The sequence below is a fragment of the Lepidochelys olivacea genome (assembly GCF_965140295.1).
Source record: "Lepidochelys olivacea isolate rLepOli2 genome assembly, chromosome: 14".
Taxonomy (NCBI): domain Eukaryota; kingdom Metazoa; phylum Chordata; order Testudines; family Cheloniidae; genus Lepidochelys; species Lepidochelys olivacea.
This window is the reverse complement of record NC_140424.1, coordinates 14,258,990-14,279,358: the sequence shown is the minus strand read 5'-3', so window position 1 is coordinate 14,279,358 and position 20,369 is coordinate 14,258,990. Positions and strand designations below refer to the sequence as shown.

General features: G+C 51.6%; 1 protein-coding gene across 1 annotated transcript in view; it reads left to right on the top strand.

Moving 5' to 3' along the window:
* Positions 1–11,186, top strand: part of GRIN2C (glutamate ionotropic receptor NMDA type subunit 2C) — a 49,692-nt gene extending 38,506 nt beyond the window's left edge. Inside the window, exons 8-13 of the mRNA XM_084648594.1 lie at positions 824–949; positions 3,142–3,371; positions 4,598–4,758; positions 6,399–6,586; positions 7,692–7,924; positions 8,945–11,186. Of these exons, the coding sequence (XP_084504720.1) occupies positions 824–949; positions 3,142–3,371; positions 4,598–4,758; positions 6,399–6,586; positions 7,692–7,924; positions 8,945–10,516 (2,510 nt within the window). The 3' untranslated portion in view covers positions 10,517–11,186. The remainder of the gene's footprint in view (positions 1–823; positions 950–3,141; positions 3,372–4,597; positions 4,759–6,398; positions 6,587–7,691; positions 7,925–8,944) is intronic.
* The last annotated feature ends 9,183 nt before the right edge of the window (positions 11,187–20,369 follow it).

The following is a 20,369-nucleotide window of genomic DNA, read 5'->3' as shown; positions in this document are numbered from 1 at the left end:
GGATGATTGTCCAAAAATTGCAGCTGAGTTGGGAGAAGCCATGGAAAATCATGGAAAAGTAATAATGGACCTTATTACTGCAGATACTTTCCCACTATTTTCTGCCATCAGCTGCCCTGGGCGCTCACTGTCAAATTGCAGCGGAAGCCTAATATTGTGGGATCCACAATATCGCAAATGAAGTAGGGCCTTAACAATACTACTACAAATAAACATAGACCTGTTACCGGGGGTGGATACTACTTGAAAACTTTTTGACAGGTGAGTAATGTCTCATTAGTTTTTCCTCTGTCACTCTATTATGATCAGGGCAGGTGAGTAGATTTTGTGCTTTGGCTGGTAAATTTTCATGATGGTTTTACACGGCTGGTTTCTCTCTCTCCCAGCCCCCCTTGGCTAATTTCTCAACCTGCTTACATCAGGTCTGAATTTAGCTCTTTTTGTGAGTGAGACTCTCCCTTTTACTTCCCTCTTTCTCCCACTCTGAGTTACTTAATAAATAGCAAGACAGGACTATTTAGCGTGTGCTCAGTCTGTAGATGAGGACACCCAGTAGCTATCGGGCATCTTTCGGTGTAATCCCGATGCTCTTTAGATCCAAGGGCACTAATAGGATCACCACAAATGTATTGTGCTGGGAAGGGTATATCTGTCTCTATAGGGTCGCATGATCCTGCGTGAAGCTTGAGGGGGTTTTCCCCTTAGCCTTTAGGTTTAGGTCCTGCTGTATTACTCGGTGGGAGGGTCCAGTCACCTATAGTGCCACACGCATGGGGCCAGGTGCAGCACAGCTGGAGTTGACTGCCTCCCTCTTGCCTTGCAGAGCCCTACAGCCCGGCGGTGTGGGTCATGATGTTCGTGATGTGTCTCACTGTGGTTGCCATCACTGTCTTCATGTTTGAATATTTCAGCCCCGTCGGCTACAACCAGAATCTAACCAGCGGAAAAAGTAAGTTGCTTAAAGGAACTATGAGCAAATGTTGTGCAATGGGATGGAGCCCTTTGTCACAAGCATCCCCTTTGCCCTTGATGAGCCCTGCTTTATGAGAGTGAAGGCACCATAATAATTCCATGGGAACGGGTCTGGATTGTTACAGCCCCTCATGTCCTGGGGAAGCATGGGCTCATCCCAGGGTCATGTTTCCAGCCATATCCGTGGATTAAAGTGAGCAGGGTGTGTGGAAACTGATTCCCAGCCTCTTTCAGCAGAGCTTCAGCCTTTGCAAAGCAGACCCCAACCTCCATCAGCAGGTCCTCAACCACTCCCCAGCCTCTGTTATTGGGGGAGTCTTCCTTTCCTCAGCAGGGCCTCTTTGCCTAGCACCAGGTACCAAAGTGGTGCCTCCAGTGTCTTCCACTTCAACATCAACATGGGGAACTGAAAAGCCATAAAATACCCCTCCCCCTAACTGTGCACATGCTTCCATCCCCTCCCCGATTGCTCTGCAATACAGGATGCCAGCTGGAGATTCCTCGGGCCACTTCAAGTTGACATGGGATTTTTGCCAATGCCCATTGTGGATATAGGTTCATAAATTCCAAGGCCAGAAGGGTCCATTGTGACCATCTAGTGAATCCAATTTCTTCCAGACCTGCGGTGGCTGTCACCAGCAGGACCAATCAGCCTATGACTATGCTGTCTGCTCTAGCTAAGAGCTCCCACATCCGAGCTAGCTGGGGAGATTTTTCTCACATTTGTTTTGAGGAGCTGTCAGCCCCAGGCCAGGGTACCATCTTTGCCCTTGATGAATGTTCGTTAAAGCATATCCATCCTGACAGGTGCATAATGAAAATGCTTCTTGAAGCAGCATCAATGACTCCCCTGTGCACTCCAGGACCAAATCTCTCCCTGCTCTAGTTTCAGAGACCCTCAACAGTTTCTCAGTGTCGACCTTGGAGGGTTTGCCGTTCAGTCAGGGATCAGACACTGGGAGGAAAGAAGAGAGTCAGAAGGAAGCTGGTATCTACCAGGAGAGAATAGCCTAGAGCCCACAGTAAAAATACACAATCATTTGGAAGATGAAAGCTAAAAATAGAACAAAGGCTCCAGCAGAACTCAGCCAGCCAGAACCCTGCCGCTCTCACCAGAGAGCGCTGGTTTGGTCTTGAATCTCGTGCCTCATTTCTCATTTTGGCTCCTTCTTTCCCCCAGTTTTAATTTTTTGGTACATTGTTGGGAGGTGGTAGGGAAGCAAAATGCATTTCCATTCCACTCTCTCTAGCAACCATGCCGCTATTTCTGAAGGTGAAGTCAGAAAAGCTGCTATGTAATAGGTCTCTGTCTCTGTGCTGAAGGCCAGTCTTGGAGCCTCACCAGAAATGGGTCTGGCAGATTTCCTTCACAGCCCAGCCAGAACCTGCCTAGGCCACATACCCTGTCCTGGCAAGATTCTTCTCTCTTTCTTACCAGGACTTTGGAAGAAAACAAGCACCAAAGAATCTCTACCAGGTTTTCTATAAGACTCAGTGCCTGGATGCTGCAAGGACTGGTGCTATAGCAATATCTACAACAGATTAGATGTTGGGACAGACACAGAGCATCTCAGCACGAGCATGTTGGGAGAAGTTCCGTGTTCAGACCAACTCCTGTTAAGACAGAACCGGTGCTTGTTGGGACAGGGCCCTGAGATATTTTAGTTTTAGGTGCACAGCCAGCTTTTAATTGGCTCCACTCAATAAAGCAGGTAGATCTTTACATTAATAGGGAATCTCTGACAGTCATTTGAAGGTCCCTGAAACACAGCCAGACTCACCTGCTCCATGTTAGGGGTAGGATGTGGGCCCAGAAAGGGTTACCCTTTTTGTGGTGTCTGGGCTTCAGGCAATACTTCCTCTCTCCATATACCGAACCCACCAATGAATGCAGAAATTAAGGAAGAAAAAAAAATAACTTTCCCCAAAAGCAAACCCGGGACCACGTTGTTTGGTGGTGAGTTACAAGTGTAAAATGGCAGCAGCATAACTGGAAAGCCCATTTATCTACAGCTCAAGGCTAAAAGGCAGGAGGAATTGTCCCTAATCCTTTTCCAGGAAACATAAGTTGGGACAGCAGCATGCCTGAGGTTGGAGAGACGTGTTGTTTATCAAAAGGCCCAGGTTCATTCCAAGCTACCCAAAGCCTCTCTCCTTTTCTCTTCCCAGAGTCCGGCGGGCCCTCCTTCACCATTGGCAAATCTGTCTGGCTGCTGTGGGCCCTGGTCTTTAATAACTCGGTGCCCATTGAGAATCCAAAAGGCACCACAAGTAAGATCATGGTGCTGATCTGGGCCTTCTTCGCAGTGATCTTCCTGGCCAGTTACACAGCTAACCTGGCAGCCTTTATGATCCAGGAGCAATATATCGACACCGTCTCTGGGCTGAGTGACAAGAAGGTGAGGAGGGCTTGCAGAAAATAACCACAGTTTGGGAGAGGAAGCATGGGGGGATAACCATGGCTGGGTATAGAACACACACAGTGGGTAGGGTGAGTACATTAGGTTAACCAAGTAAGGACTGAAGAGAGCTAACCTACTTTGCCTTCTGAACAAGTCAGGCTTCCATAGCATGGATTGCTGGTGGATACCAACAATAAGGAGCAATGTGTAGAATCTATTAAGGGTGGTTATTGCTTACTCTGAATGTGTGTGCCTCAGTCTGACATCTGTGACATCCCTCCGTGGCAGAGAGGGACTAGGAGCCCAGGGTGTACATCCTGGGCAGGATGAATATGGTGGGATAAGTGTGCGCTGAGAGGGTAAGGCGAGTGGATGGGGTTAGGGCACTATTCCAATGATGGTTATGTTGAAGATGAGGAGTTTAATGAAATCACAGTCTTGAGGGAGGGGAGAACTCCTTTGCCTAAGGTTGAACAGACTTGAAGGCTGAATGGTTGGAGTGTGGAGCGGAGGGGGAAGGAACAGAAAAGAGGCTGAGAGAAGTAACCTGGGAGAAACCAAGATGGAGAGCTAGCAGAGTGACCAGCAGAGAAAGACTGAAGCCAAAGAACAGAGCAGAGAAGGGGGAGCAACATTCTAATGCAGAACCTGACTTTTGTGTGCCCACCACAGCATACAGGTATTGCCCACAGAGGTCAATAGGAGATGCTTGTGTGCTGTGGTAGAAGTGGACCCAGTCCCTTCTCCTCTCCACTAATCCAGGCTCTTGCTAACAGAGCACAGGCAGGCCTCCAGCTAGGAACACCTATTAATAAACCTAATGCCTTTGGGGGGCAAGTGCCAGGAAATAGGGTTCCTACACTCAGTGGCTAGGGTGTGTGGGACCAAGGGTCACGAGGCCTGGGTTTGATTCCCAGCTCTCCCATGGACTTGTGCCACTTTGGCCAAATCAAACTAATTTTGACAAAGTGGGAAACTTTTTGTGGCAGCAACATCCCACTTTTCAGCCAGCGCTGGTGCTGATACAGGTTGATAGTGACAAGGTGGGAATAGATAGAAGGGATAGAAATGGAGTGGAAGCTGGGCTCAAGGTGAGGGTGAAAACACAGCCTGGTTCTATCACTGGGCTAAGTGGAAAATCCAAGAGGAGGCCTGGAGCACAGTGCTGGGCTTGTTTGTTGGACCAGGCACTTGATTATTGTTCATGGTGATTGCTGTTCTAGTTCCAGAGGCCCCAGGAGCAGTATCCCCCGTTCCGCTTCGGCACCGTTCCCAATGGCAGCACGGAGAGAAACATTCGGAGCAACTATCCAGATATGCACACGCACATGATGAAATACAACCAGCGCTCGGTGGAAGACGCCCTGACCAGCCTCAAAATGGGGTACGTCTCCCTTTAAGAGCAACTCTTCTGAAACAGGAGTGCACCTCCATAGCTGGAGCGTGCGCAGGCTTCTACCCCCAAAATGCCTGGGCTGGGGCAGGAAGGGACTGTCATTCTGTATTTACATGATCAGAAACGTGGGGGGATGGAGATTAAGTCAGATTAACTTGCCTGACTTTAGGAGCCTGCTCCAGCTAAGAGCTCCCACCACCTAACACAAGCATACAGGGCCAAGTCCTCCGCTGCTGTGAAGGGGTGGAGCTCCACAGAAGTAAAGAAGGAGCTGTCCCAAGATCTCCATCCAGCACTTGGTGTGTGCGCGTTTTCGATAGCAAATCAAGTAATTTAAGAATGCCCCATCCCTTTGCATAATAGTGTTTAGCTTTCAAAGGGGATGAGCGGGTAGGAAGCTAGGGGGTGAGAGAGAGACACATCAGGTAAGAAATCCACCCTCTCTTTGAGTAATCTCCTGAGTACATATTCCCTCCCAGCACTGCCATCTTCCAGATGAGAGGGCAGACTGAGGTCCTGACCGCTTGTGGTCCTTACTGAGCCTATAGCACTTCTCATGAGCACAGGCTGCCAAAGTTTAGCTCAGGCTTGTCTACACAGCGGCACTGCCGTACCACTTCACCGTTTCAGTGCAGACACCACCTATGCCAAGATGCAGGGTTTTCTCATCAGCGTAGGTAATCCACTTCCCCGAGAGGCAGTAGCTAGGTTGACAGAAGAATTCTTCCGTTGACCTAGCGCTGTCTACACTGGGACTTTGGTCACGTGAATTATGCTGCTCAGGGGTGTGGCTTTTTTACACCCCTGTCCGCTATAGTTAAACCGACCTCATTGTCTAGTGTAGACCAGGCCTCTGACGATTACAGGCTGTTCAGCTGAGGATATGTCTACACTGCTGTCAGAGGTGTGACTGCAGCACATCTCTCTCCCCTGAATAACGATAGCAGTGAAGCCATGACCCAATGACTGTACAAGTCTGCCTGGGACCTTGGGTATGTAACTCTAGCAGCTAGCCCTTACTCCCACAGCTTCATTATGATTGTTCTTCAAACTAGCCAGATCAAAGCTAGCGTCGGGGAATGTCTACACATACTGCCGTCATATCTCTGATTACAGTGTAGACATCCCCTAGATCACCTCTTCGATTTCAATGGAGGAGAGGGTTCCCCTCACTTTGTGTCCTAAATTGTTGTATAGTGTTGCTCTGTGATGTTAAACAGATGCCACCTTTTACCCCAGAGATTGCACACCACTGAAAGGCAGCCAAGTGATCTGTATAGATATGTCACTGCCTTTAAAATAATATTGGCCTGAGGAAAGCATTTTGTTGGGGGTAGCCTTCTCCCATTTGGGGCATTGGGAGCCCACACTCTAGTTGAGTCTGGGCTTCTTGACAATATAGCTGCTGAGCCTCAATACCATCAGCAGCTCCTCCTTGTTTAGAAAGGGAAGCGTCCAAGTTTCCTCCCCGGCTGTTTGAGATGAGATGTTGAATCCAAAGCTCTGTGGATACTCTGTTTCTTCCCTTCCTGGTATCTCCTTATCCTTATCCTTTCCCTGCCCCAGCCGCTCCCTTCCCATCTCCTCTGTTGCCGTCCTTGCCCTGAACTCTCTCTGCTTGATTCCAGGAAGCTGGACGCCTTTATCTACGATGCCGCTGTGCTGAATTACATGGCTGGCAAGGACGAGGGCTGCAAGCTGGTGACCATCGGCAGTGGGAAGGTCTTTGCTACCACCGGCTATGGCATTGCTCTGCAGAAGGATTCCAAGTGGAAGAGGCCGATTGACTTGGCCCTTCTGCAGTTCCTGGGAGACGGTGGGTATTTCTTTCCCTGCTCAGCGCTGGGGAGCGGTGTCCCTCCTCTGACTGGGTGACAGTGTTAGCCTAGCCCTTCCCGTCTTGTACTTCTTTCCTTGCAAAGCTGGGGAAACCGCGTTACCCAAGAATCAGACACGCACAAAGGTGGCTCTCCTATCTCTCACCTTCCCTTACTTGCTTGATCTTCTGTTTTTTCCTCTCCTTTCTTTCTCTCGCACAAACATGCTGCTGTTTTATTTTAAAATGTATTTATCTGTTAAAACTGGAAGAGGATCAGACAGTCCATCAAAACCAGCACATATGTTGTGAATTAACCCAGACATCTAGGGCTCCATCCCTGTAATCTAGGGGCCAGATCCTCAGCTGGTGTAAATGTAAACCATCTGGGAATCCTGGCCCTAGCTTTCTCCTCCGCCTGCCACATGGAAGTCATCTATGGCACGCAACTGTGAATCTCCTGGTCTCCTGGTACCTTAGGAAGCCCCAGCTGGACTCTGTGTAGTCAAGCAGTCAGTCCGTGGTCTGCGCTGTGCATTAGGGGAAGCATCAAGAAGTATTCAGAAAGCTGTTCTTTTCTGTCAGGTTGTTTGTGGTTAACGTTCAATTGGGCCCAGCCCCTCCTGGACATTATTCTCTCTGCAATCTCTGTCTTCCCGCTAATAGGCAATAAACCTCTCCTGGCAGCTTTGAGATCTTAAGTGATCTGTGTGCAAAGTATAAAGGCATGGGTGGGGGAGAGGAGCAGGACGTTCAGGAGTAAAATGTAACAGAGTTAAGGAGGGGAGGAGGGGGGGGGGGAAGAGGCAGATCACGACAGAGGAAGGGAATTATGGGGAGAAGAGATTAAGAAGTCGGAAAAAGGCTATCACATGTCCAAATCCAGGAGTGTTTGGTGAAGGCACAAACTGGGGAGAAATCCTAAAGGCTGAATAGAGGACAATTCTGTTAATAACTTCTGGGATGCAGTGAATTTTTTTTCTGCTCCTAAAACAATGTAGACATCAGACTGTGAAGTGAGAGGGTTGGTCCCTCACGCTGCAGGGGCACAGGAAGCTCCTGACTAGAATCTCAGTCTGTCCCTCTGTGTGTAACTGTTTCCCAGGGGAAACCCAGAAACTGGAGACCGTGTGGCTGTCGGGGATCTGCCAGAATGAGAAGAATGAGGTGATGAGCAGCAAGCTAGACATTGACAACATGGCCGGGGTCTTCTACATGCTGTTGGTGGCCATGGGGTTGAGCCTGCTGGTCTTTGCCTGGGAGCACCTGGTATATTGGAAACTACGCCACTCTGTCCCCAAGTCGCACAAACTTGACTTCCTTCTGGCCATAAGCAGGGTGAGTGCCTTCCCCACACGTTTCCACTACGTAATCATGTTCCCCCTAAGTCACTCTTTATTGATCTTATTTATTCAGGAGGGGCTAGTTTGTCACCAGGAGTAAGGCTGAGTGGATGTGTCTGGTAATGGGATGCTGAGTATTTTGCCTCTAGGTTACTGATCAGAATATGGCAGGAGGGAGGAAGCTTGTGCTGCCCACACAGTGTCAGTGTTCTGTGGATAAAAACAAGCCTCTTGTCTGAAGGGCTGTGGGGTTCTCTGATGGGAGCCTTTTCGCAGCCCTAAATTCATATGAAACAATCGAGCACCAATTAAAAGCGCATCAAGGAAATGAATAATGAATGGATGCACCAGTTCCTGGCCTTGTTACTTTCACATTCCCAAGCCAAGACAGCTTATTGCACGTGAAATGCCTTGAGTTTAGTATATGGCTTGTGCTCCAGCAAGCTCTCACCTCATCTGGTGTGAAACCAAAGTTAATGGGCGTGCTGTTCGAAGCGAGTCTGATGAGCGAATGGGAGAACTGAGGGAAAGACTAAGTTCTGGGTTTGTCTAGGCAGGAGGAACTCTAGAGCACCATCGTGGAGGTATGCTTGTTGGCCGGGGATGGATGGTTCTCTGCCCTCAAGCTCCACTGCTGATCAAAGCGCTTGTTCTGGAGATGAGTCCGCTAGGTCACTAGTGGGAGGAAACTATTCTAAAAAGGGAAGATGTTTGGAATCATGGTGTTTGGAAGTAATGCAGAGATCTTGGCACAGTAGACGATATTCCTGGCCTACAGCAATGTGATCTCAGGCCAGTCCTGGGCTGCTCTCCATCTCAACTATGGATGTTTATCATTGTTCTGTAGTATTTATCTGCTTTATCCTACATGAACATAGAGCTTGTACATGAGGGATTGCCCTGGCTCATCCCTTCCCAGGACCCAAGGCGCACTGATTTATTATTCTTCATCTCCCTCCCTGTGTCCCCTGCACTCAGGGTTGCTCTGGCCACATTTTCTCTCTCTGCTTTTCAGGGCATTTATAGCTGTTTCAGTGGAGTCCAGAATCTGGAGAGCCCTGTTCGTGTTCGTACTCCCGACGTCACCGCTAACTCTGCCCAAGCCAATGTGCTGAAGATGCTGCAGGCTGCCAAGGACATGGTGTCAACAGCCAGTGTTGGGAGCTCCCTTGAGAATGCCACACGCACCATCGAGAACTGGACAAACCAGAGTGAAAACCTCCAGACCACGTTCTCCCTTAGAACTCCTCAGCTTGTTGTCCAGAACACCAGTGTGTCCAACAGGCCACCCTACTCCTCCAATGTGGCTGCAACAGAGAAGCTTGGGAGGGACTGTGCCCAGAGGGCTGTTCCACCACCCATCCCTGCTCCTCAACAGCCCTTTGTGGATTCCAGGCTGCCAGCTAATGAAAACTGGAGGGCGGTAAATGAGCAACCTCCAGTACTTCACCCCCTAAAGTTTAGAGGAAGCTATTCTGGGGATAAAGTTCTTCCAGGTTCCACCATGGGTGGCTTTCCGCACCTCCTGGTGAGGACCATGCTTCCATCCCATTTTGGGAACCACATGCCCCTGGGAAACCACCTGAGCACTCCCCTCTCACCACTGAAAACTCAAAGGGAGCTTCCCCTCCCAGACATCTACAAAGAGCACAAGCACCCTGTGCCCAGGGGAGAGGGAAAGGAGAAGCTTCCACCAAATGTCCACCTGGTATATGGCGAAGGAGGACACAGGGACCCAACCCAGCTGGCAAAGTTGTTCTCCACTTCCGAGAAGAACCCTTTCTTGCCTCCTGACTGCATGAACAGCTCCTTCTCAAAAGCCGACAGGCCTTGCAGACGCTTAGCTACTGTGTTCAGGGAACCAGAACCAGTGGAGCTACCTTTTCTGGGCAAGGAGAAGCTGAACAGAAGAGCCAGCCTGCTGAGGTCTGCCTGGGAGCAGAACGAGAAGTGCCGTTCCCTAGGCATCCGGAGATATGACGGCAAGTCTTCCACCCAAGGGGACGTGCCAGATCTCTTCCCCAAAGCTGGTGTGGCACTGAGGCAGACACCAATGTACTATCCCACGGAAGCCCTCAGGTCCAGTGCTATGTGCAAAAGAAAACATGTGGAGGCAAACTCCCGACTCCCTTGGAAAGCCCAGCGGTTCCTGCACCCTCAGGCAGTGAGGCTGCCCTCTTACGGGGAGGCGTGCCTGCAGAACGCCACTGGCATGCACCGGGCCTCCTCCACCGTGGTGCACAAACAGTACGCCTACATGAACTCCTATATGAACCTGCCTATGTACTTGGGGCGGCTTTACCAGGGGCCTCCCCCGCTCTGCGAACACTCCAGGACCAGCCAGCGCTGTGTCACTCAGGCTCCCTGGGCACCCAGGAGCAGGGACTACTTGATCCAGGAGGACAGCCGGAGGACCATGTACTTCGACAGCGTGTACAGAGACTGTACAGAGCGAAGCAGAGCAGAGCCGTCCTTCCTCCAGATGGTCAATACGGAGAGGAGGGACCTCCTGGCAGCCCAGAGAATGAACAGTCCTTGTGCTGCCCGGTCCTGGAGACGAATCTCTAGCCTTGAGTCCGAGGTGTGAGGGTAGAGAGGGGGGCAGGGTTAGGGCTATCGTTACTTGGCCTATATCCACGTTACTGCTGTCACACACCATCTGGAGATAACAGATTCAGGTGTGACTCCTGGGGATTGATCCCATAAGGGAGGCTCTCAAATCTGTCCATGAGTTTCTCCTGCTCTTTGGCACCAGCAGGAAGATGGACCAAAAAATAATAAAGCCACAGCTATTTGATACGGGGCACAAACCTAACTGTAGAAGGCACTTTAATGTGTGAATTCTGAAGTCTTCCATTTCCTGGGCACTGTGACTTCGCATGGGCAGTGCGATGCTCTTGGTTGTGTCTTGTCCAATTGAAATGCTCACAGTCATCTGTGGCTCGCTATAAAGTATCCAGTACAATGTCAATCATTTATTTTTGGTTCCAGTGAACTTGGGGCGCATGCCCACAGCTCTGCTCTCTGTGAAAAGATGGGGACATCTTCCAGCCCTGCTCCCCACCCCACAACTGTGACTGTCTGGCTTCTAAAGCTGCACTGCTTTATATGGTCCGCTAATGAATGGGGACCACACCAGGGACAGGAACACCCACATTCCCTAGGATAGTTTCAAGACTTTCCTTCACATGTTGGTTTCTTAAAGTGAAAAGTCACAATGCCATGCCCAGGTGATTAAAGAGACATTTTAAATCTTATTTCTCTATTTCTGCCATCATTCTGAACCAAACTCAGGGTTATTTTTGCCAAGGTTTCTACTGATATCTAACATGCAGAGAGCCGCCTTTTCATCCGGAAGACCTGCAAATGGTTAAGTAAATGAGTCAGATTCTCAGCTTGTGCAAATCAGCTGAGTTCTATTGAAATCAGTGGATTTACTCTGGTTTACTCATGCACGCAAGCTGAGGCTCCAACTAGAATCCTGCACATGAGTCTCTCCTGCCAGGCCCTTGGGCCTGCACCTACCTCCACTGACTTCAGGAGCAGGGATAAAGTCTATGGTTTCCTGGGGGAGGGTGTGTGTGAAATGGTAAGTGGGATACGATGTGGTAGCTGTCCAACAGGAAGCTGTGCCAGAGGTGCTGTCTTTCTGAGTTGTCAGGGGGTGCTCTGCCCCGGCTCCGCCCCCTGCTCTGAGTGTGCCCCACCCTGGCTCCTCCCCAGCCCCTCCTGCACGGGGCTGAACAGTTGATCACAGGTGGGCAGGAGGTGCTGGGGGAGGAGCTAATGTAGAGGGGGCCTGCTGGGGGGGTGGGGGAGAGTGTGCTCCAGCCCTGGAGCACCCATGGAATTGGCGCCTATGAGCTGTGCAATAGTGTTGCTGGGTGCGACTTGCCAGATCTGGGCTCACTTGGTAAATCTGCCGTACGGGGAACTTCCCTGGAGATGCTACACTCGCTGATGGATGGGTTTTTAACTCCGTGTAAATCCTCACAGGCACAGTCTATTTGCCCGGGTTTGGTTAACATGATAATTCAGTCCAGCCCCTGCCTGGCCTTTTTTCACACCCAAACAAAGCTTGATGTGAGGAGAGTTGAGCTGTTGAATAGAAATCAGGAGAAGTGTATTTAATTTAACTCCAAAGTGTTTGGAAAAAGCCCTTTGCTATTCTGTATCTTATTTCTATTAACTCCCTTGTGTTCAGTCACTTGGTCTCATTATAGTCACAGCAGGATCAAAGGCCTCAGGAGGAGACATCACCTACCTGCTAATTTTTCATTTACTGTCACAAGAGAGCCAGGGCTTGGCCTGACTAATGTGTTTCCTCATTTGCCTTCTCTCGCTGAGCTGCCACCTCTCCCAGTCCTGGGTGTAGCGGGAGCAGAGAAACCCGACTCTGGCAAAAGAACAGAGAGGGGTTTTGTGCGGGAAGAGATCACGGCTGCTGCCCTGCCCTGGGGCTGCTGCTGGAATGAAGATGCTTCAGGCCTAGTCTCATCCCTGCCTCCGTGTGGCTCGTGTACTAACCTCAAATGTTGTATCTACAGCAACTAGCAGGCAGGCTTTCCAGCACAGCAGCTGCACAAGGAGCCCAACTCATCTTCCTGGACATAATAAATGCAGCTACTACTTAGCCCTCTTCAGCACTCGATCCTGGTGCCCTTTCCTGGGCAGAGAGGGGGGGTGTCACAGCAAGTCACTGGCAGAGGTGGGACTAGAACCCAGGAGTCCTAGCTCCCACTCCTCGACTGGAGTGCAGCTGCTTTCAAAAACATGGGGAACATTCAGAATCACACCAATTTATTTTTCTCTTGCTGATCTGTCTATTAGGCAAAGGGAACTGTAAGGAATCCTTCCCCTGGAGGGGTGTGGCTTGATGTCTGCATGGGCAGAGGTGGGCTTTTTTTATGCCATGCATCGGTGTGGGCATGTGCCCTCTTAGCAAGGGATTTACAGAGCCCTGGTCAGGTAAATCAAGCGTGTCTCTTCCCCCCCCTCCTGCCCCACCCCTTCTCCAGTAAACACACGTGTCAAAATGCCAGGGTAGCGACTGGGAACTTGTGGGCCCTGCACTTGTTCTCCTACCTGAGCCTACAGCCAGTTAAATACAACAAAATGAAATTAGCTCAGGGAACGAATGTGCAGACAAATTCAGTGCTGTGAAGGAAAAGTATAGGATTAATACAAGCCTCTAGGATTTATGGGACATGAAATTAAATAACCATTGCTGGCAATTGAACTTTGGCTGAGGGCCTGAGCTCTCTGCCTGCTCTAGCCTACGCTCCTTGCTCCAGGCCATGCTGCGCTGCCTGGGCTCCCTCCCCTAGGACCTGAACCAGGAGTAAATAACACTTCATTAACTGCCCTTGGGTACAGCTCCTGAGCCATCAGAAGGTACACACACACTGAAGCCAAGAGGAGATGTTCTGTTTGGGATTGTTTGCTAGGTTCCCAAGCAGGGTTGTTGTCTTCCTGCCAGATCTCCCCACCATGCTCCCAGGAGCAGCCGCCAGAGTCTTCTGACCTGAAACTGCCCATGTTTCATTTTTTGTTAAAAATCAATTGCACGGGGGGTTGCAGCCAGCTGAAGTGGTTATTTGTACTGGCCACTCAAGGTTCTTTTCCTGGGCAAGGGTGCAGAGCTGCTCGGGCCAGGCAGAGGGGAAAAGGGTAGCAGTGCCTGGGTGAACCTCTGCCCCTACTGAAGTGACTGACTAAACCTCACGAGCGGTGGCATTCGCTCTGGCTTCAGGTTTTTTGAAGTACAGGTGGTGCTGGAGAGGTTACAGCCCTGCTGCCTGTGGCCCGGTTCTCAGCTGCCCTGGGCCCAGAGAAGAGGTGTCAGGGGCTCCCTGAGAATACCCTTGGGCCAGAAGGCTTTGCCAGCCCCTGGTGCAGGAGCAGAATAGGCTGTGCTGTTGCTATCATCTCCAGCCGGGGGCCCTGGGAAGCTGAGGGAGCGAGAGCAGCTGTGAGGGCCTGGTCACAGGATCAAGGGACCGCCAAGGTCTCTCAAAGATGCTTTTCTCCTGTTCCCGCCTGAGAGAGAAGAGCAGAATAACCGTCAATCACTCCCTGCAAGTCTGTTGCCCCGCAGAACAAGTTGACTATAAGCACCCTCTACTCTGCCGCTAGGTCACTGTCCTGCCCTGAGGGGACATCCACCTAGCTATGCTCCTTCAGGCCTTGGCCTCTGGCGAAACCACCCACCAGAGCCATGGTAGGGTCTGGCCCTTGGAGCTGTGGACAGGTGGGAATGGGAGTGACGGCACTTTGGTTCTGTACATGGTACCAAGGGGAGACTGGGGTTGGCGCTGTGCTATGAAAGGTGATCAACCAGACATCAGCTGGTAATGAGTGTCACAGGTATAGAATGTAAGTCAAGTCCAGAATGGACCATCAGATCACCTAGTCTGACGGCCTGGTATCGCAGGCCACTAAACCCCACCCAGCAGCTGCACACTAAACCCAACAACTGAACCTAGACCACAGCAGACTAGCCTATTAGGTGCCACAGGGCTGTTGGCTCACCTCTCCGCAGCCGGATGAGGCTCAAGACTGTTTCTCTAAAAACCCCAGCTCCCGACCCTGGCACGCCTTACAGTCAGTCTGACACAGTAGAGGCAGCCAGCCTGAAGAAGACAGGGCACGAGAGAACAGGACGGCGGCGCTGGCCAGCACGTTGCCACTGGTAAGGGGGAGGCGCAGCCGGCTCAGAGAGAATTACGCCAATCAAATCTTGTGGTCACAAGGGCCGGGGTTGCTGTGGCAATGGCGTCATTGGATAAATAAGATGCCAGCCTGCGCAGCTTACAATAAACTCTTAGTGTCAGGCTGACGCACGGTGACGTTGCAGGGCTAGGCCATGGCGCTGTTAAGGGGGCTCCTGCTAGCCAGCTTGTGTGAGCTGGCCTTACCAAATGAGTCGTGCTGCTGAAGGCGCTGGCCTACTCACATGAGTAAAAGTAGCAGGCCCACGTCAAAGACGCTCGCCCGTATACTGGCATTCTCCGCAGCTGGCACTAGTGTGCACAGCAGCCCACCCTGCAGCCGCCGCCTTTGCCACCCTCTCCCCCCAAAGAGGCACTTAGGAGCTGGGTGGTAACTGGGAAGCATTTCAGCACATCGAGGTGGGGCAGGGGCAAACTCTCTGCGTGGCTGAGGCTGGTCAGTGCCAACCCCTGGCTGAGCAAGGTGAGGGTAACCCCTGCCAGTAATGCCCCCCACAGACACACAAATGGCTTTACACACCCTGCATGGAGAAATGGTGGCACTGTAAATGGGGGGGCGGGGGGGGGAGGAGAACGCAGGAATTCAGGGACATCTTCCACAGACATCAAGGCAATCCCCCCCAACTAGAGTAGCCAGGGCATCAACTCCCTACAGGTCACGGGGGGGAAGGAAGCTGAGGAAAAGGACATGGGACAGCATGTAGATAGACACCTGGGGTGGGGGGGCGGCTCCCCAAAGGGAGGGTTCATGTGCTGCCCATGTTAACATAGTGTTAATTTTCGTCTATGTGCTAACGTCCAGAGCCTCAAAGGTATTTAAAGAACTCCCGCCCCCCCTGCCCTCATCCACTGAGTTGAGTTCAAATACTTTGGGGTGTTGATACTGCACTGCAGCTTATTGATAATTCATATTATTCTTATACTGACCCACAGGGTCTAGTTCTGCCTGGCTCAGCGCGCTGGAAAATAGGTCCTAGGCTATGAGAGCGCCAAGGCAGGTGAGGTCATCGCTTTCACTGGCCCAGCTGGCGGGGAATAAGACAAGCTTTCGGGTGCACACAGAGCTCTTCCTCAAAGTGCTGGAACCGGTGCCCTGGGGGCTTTCGTTTTCCTCGCCTTCCTGCCACGTCTCCCAGCCTCTCCCATGCACTGAAATAAGCATTTCACCCCCAAGAGCCACACTCACCCCTTGGGCTTTGCACTTCAACCACCCCTTGACCGGCAATGGGGTTTGGCATGCACATCCCACAGCTGCCATGGGCCCGGGGCGTTTAATGGAGTCGCGCCTTCAGTCGACTGTGGGACCTCCCTCGCCCCAGTATATTCCGTTACTCCAGTTCTCAGCCCTGTTGGGAACATTTTGCCCAGCCTCTGGTTTAAATCGTTTTTTGTTAACCGTCAGGGCTGGTACGCCGCATTCTCATGGGCGGCAGGTGACGTTTCCCATTAGGGAGACTAGGCCTGGTGCCCCACTTCTTCCAGTCAAGGCTTCCACCTCTTCTGGCTGAGGCCATGCCCCCCCACCCCACCCCCACCCTCTGTGGAGGAAAGGGGCTGAGCGCTCAGGCCCTCCTCCCACCATGGCTCCGGCCGGGGCAGGGGGTTAGTGGAGATGGGGTGCTGAGAGCTCAGCCGCAGCCAGGGTCGAGCTATCAGCCTCAGCCAGGACCATGCCGGAGCGCTCAGCCCTGGCTGGAGCCCCTCCTCCCACAGCCTCGCCACACTCCACCTGTTCCCCCCCGGGGCCCTGTTAACTCATTCCGCTGCCTCCCCCCCACCCCAGCTGCAGCCCCATGACCGGAAAAGCTCTGTGCCCCCGCCCTGGCCATAGGGCTGTGATGGGGAGGGAGCACTCCTGAGGCCATGGCAGGCAGAGATTTTTCCAAGGGCTCCAACTCCACCTCTGCCCACTCTCCTGGCAGCGCAAAGGCTGGGGAGGCTTTGCCTCTGCTACGCCCTGCCTATGCGCGATCTAGGATTCCCTTCGCCACCTGGACTTATTCCCACCGCTTCGTACTGCAGGGTGGTCTTGCTTCTCCCCCCATTCCCCACTTCTGTGCTCTTGTCTTCTGGACCTATAGCTTACACACACACACCCCCACCTTGCCTGCCTCTGTGCAGCCACCTCATGTTGGACCATGGGCTCTGTCAGAGCTTCCAGCTGTGCAGCAGCTTCAAAAAGTCCACGGAGCAGAAGGATCCTACCTTCCAGGGCTCGTTGGCTGATACATCAGGGGTGATCTATTCGGTTATTCCTCACTTAATGGGAACATCTTCCTCCTCCACGATTAGCCTGTTCCCTCAGTTAGGAGATGAGAGAGAAAGAGACTCACTGAATGGATACTGCTAGGAAAGCAGAGGGGACTCTGTGACCTGGGAGTAAAAGGAAGGGGCCGATGGAGTCATACGATGCCAGGAACAGCACAAGTTTTGCCAAGGATCGGTTTATTTTTTGAGTCCAATAGGTGTCCTTGTAGCTACTGCCCCATTGAGAACTACTGCCTTTCAAAGGCTAGCCAAGCGTCTCCCAAGGGCATTGTCCCTGCGGATATGTCAGGAGGTAGGGTCCAAGCCCTAAAGTCGTTTCAAACACGGTTCAGCAGCATCTGGTTAGCTAAATGGGTGCATTCCCAGTGGGTAACCCAGGGCCTCGCCTTCAGGCCATGTTGTCTATTTAAGACTAGCCCTGAGGCTAGTTTGAGGCCTCCTAGAGAAATCCCAGCCCTGGAACGGAAAGCTGATGCCAGCTCACTCTGACACATAGGGAAGTGCTGTCAGCTGTGTGGTGGGGTGAACACCAGAGAGAGACCAGCCGGACAGAACAGAGAGGACTGACTCCGGAGGAGTGCGAGGCTCCCGTGCTACTCTACACAGGTTCCTGTACTGCACTCATCCCTTCCAGAAAACCGTAGTGAACGGCTGGTGGGTGTTTGTTCTCCCAGCCTTTCCTCAGAGGGGGCAGCAGACACAGTGGTTGTAGTGGTGTTTTGGTTTTTAAATATACACAGGATAGGGCAGGAAGTGACAAATACTGCATCCAGCTGAAAACTACAGGGAGCATAGATGAAGGCGGAATGTAATGTGCTGTACTGGAACTCAGCCAGGTCATCAGAGTTGACACTCCTACTCTTACAAACCATCATAGGTTCTCCAGTGATCACACATGGTCAGGACCTCCAGCCTGAGGCTCATCTTCTCTCCTTCAGCAGGAGACTAGGGCTAGTCTGGGCACTTGGCTCATTGTGGACTCAGGGAGAAGGTGGCTGGGCAGTGACCCATCAGCTCCATTGTCTCCAGCAGCTGGATGGTCCTGATAGGGTTTTCCTGCAAGTACGAACCCAGCTCAATGCTTGCGTGAACAGATGACATGTTCACTTTAAGCATGTGTGTGACCCAACTAAGTAATCAACTCTCTCTCCTGGCAATTTAGTAATTCACCCAACACAGCCAATGGGACTGGTTTCTTCCAAGAAAACACTGTTTCACTCTCGGTCCTCCAAGGAAACCTCCAGCAAAACAGGGAAGCTAGGACTTAACATTCCTGCTATTTCTAAGCTCTAAAACAAATAAATAAAGTTTTTGGTTCTTCTTTAGTCAACTCGATTTATCTCCCCTCCCTCCATGTCACTTCTTGTCATGATCTAAACTGATGCTAGTGACTAGGAAGCACCTCAAAGCTGGGAACAAAATATATCTGGTGGGATGAGGCGTCGGGATGCTAAATAGTGACTATGTTTTTCATTTGTTACAATCCATCATTCTGCCTCAGAGAACTTCCAAACAAAACACCAGGCACCTGTTTCCGTGGCACTCACCGCAGCTGCGTCCCCTCCCCTGTGGCTTGGTACAAAGGGTTAACTCACCCTGCAAGCTGTCTGGACAAACGCCTGGGGCCCAGCAGAGCCCACTGATGCCCGGGTGGCTCCAGAAAGGCACAAGGGGCGTGCCTCAGCGGAAGAGCTCCAAGTGAGGGAAGAGGCGCACATGCCTAATGGCCTCCTTGCCGATGGTGCTGGGAAACAATCCAAAGACGGGCCGACTACACTGCAAACAAAGCGGGAAATAACTGAGCCAAACAGGAATGGCCCAGAGTGGTGAGAGAAGAGCCAGGTGGTTAATTCCAATGACTGAGTGCTAACAACTAGAGGTGGGCCCATGTCCCAGTCTTTGGATGCAGGGCCAAATGTTCCCCAAGTTTATAGGGGGCAGGGACTCAGTATTTTGGGTTGGCCCATGTCAGAGAAGGGTCTGAGAATAAAATTCAAGGTTTACAGCCCTGGGAAGAAATGGGTTTGCAGCAAGGCCTTGGGTCTAAAACCAAGTAGCTCCCACCCTTTCCATCTCCCTGGACTCCTGAATGGGTGCCTCAGCCCCACTGGGCCATTTCCCACCAGTGCCCGATGGTTAATCCGTGTTACTTACCTACTGCTGCAGTTCTCTTAACTGCTTCCAAACAGCTCAGTGCGGGAGAGGGGAGCATGCTACAGCCAGGAAGGGAATACATACAAATCAGAATGATTATTTTAAAACACGGGGGCACATGGGTCGCATCAGGCCATTGGCCCAGCCAGCTCTTGTGGCGAGGAGCACGTCTAGCATCAGCTAAATACCGAAAGCATCTATTCAGCCAAGCACTTGAACACCTGCTTAACTGGACACAGGAGACTAATCCACGCCCCCCTCAAGGCTCGTTTAAGACCCTGCAGAGTTACTCACGTGCTTAAGGATGCGCTCAACATTTTGTGCTTTGCTGAGCCACAGTCTAATACATCTTCTCCCAGGGGCGTCTAGCGGGTCCTGGCAGGGGGATGGACTCAAGGAGCTAATAAGTAGATTTCCCCCCATCACTCAGCTCTAGGGTCCTAGCTGTAGCCAGAATCTGATATGTCCATGGATGGGGCGCTCCCCCTGGTAATGCCCTTCCAGCCGGATTCAAAGCCCACAACAGAGTCTTTTGATTGACTTCTATGAGCTTTGGATCAGGGGCCTAGACAGTGGTTTAGCACTGCAGCTGAAGGGGAAGGCTCCTCCCTGACACCCCCTGCTCCCCCCCCATCTTCAAAGTAGCCGCTGAAAACCTTTAATTAATTAATTGCACTTCTCTTACAACTCACACCCAAGCCAAATGGATTTGCATTGTATTTTATTCATCAGTCGTTGTTCTGGGGCTGAGGCCGCGGCTGCCGCAGGCCAAACCCTGCTTGCCATTACACCGGAGTGAAACCAGAGTCATGCTGTGGAGCTCAGGCGGACGATGCTGGGTTTGCCTGGGTACCCGCCAGGAGATTTTTCTTTCCATGGCACTAAACACCTTGGAGATCAGAGAAAAAGTAGCCCTGCCCCCAAGCCATAGCAGCTGAGAGCTCTACCCACTGTGGCCACGGCCCTCACCACAACTGCCTTCCAGCAGTGCCGACTTGGCTACAGCTCCCACTTCCCCAGGCAGCTGGCGGCAGAGTGGTAACGAAGGGCTGGGGCTGGAGCAACACTAGGGTCATTTGCATATCTTATTTATATGCTAATTGGGCCTGAAAGAGCAGCTTGTTTCCAGGTCCTCCCGTCCTTGTGCGTTCGTGATCATTAGATTCATCTGGGTGAGGATAGGCGCGGATGAAAGCAGCAGCTCCGGTCCCTGCAGGCGCGCTTGTTTCCTGGGAGAGCAGTGACGGGCAATTTTCTTGAACCCCCCATGTCCCTTAATGGGTTTTA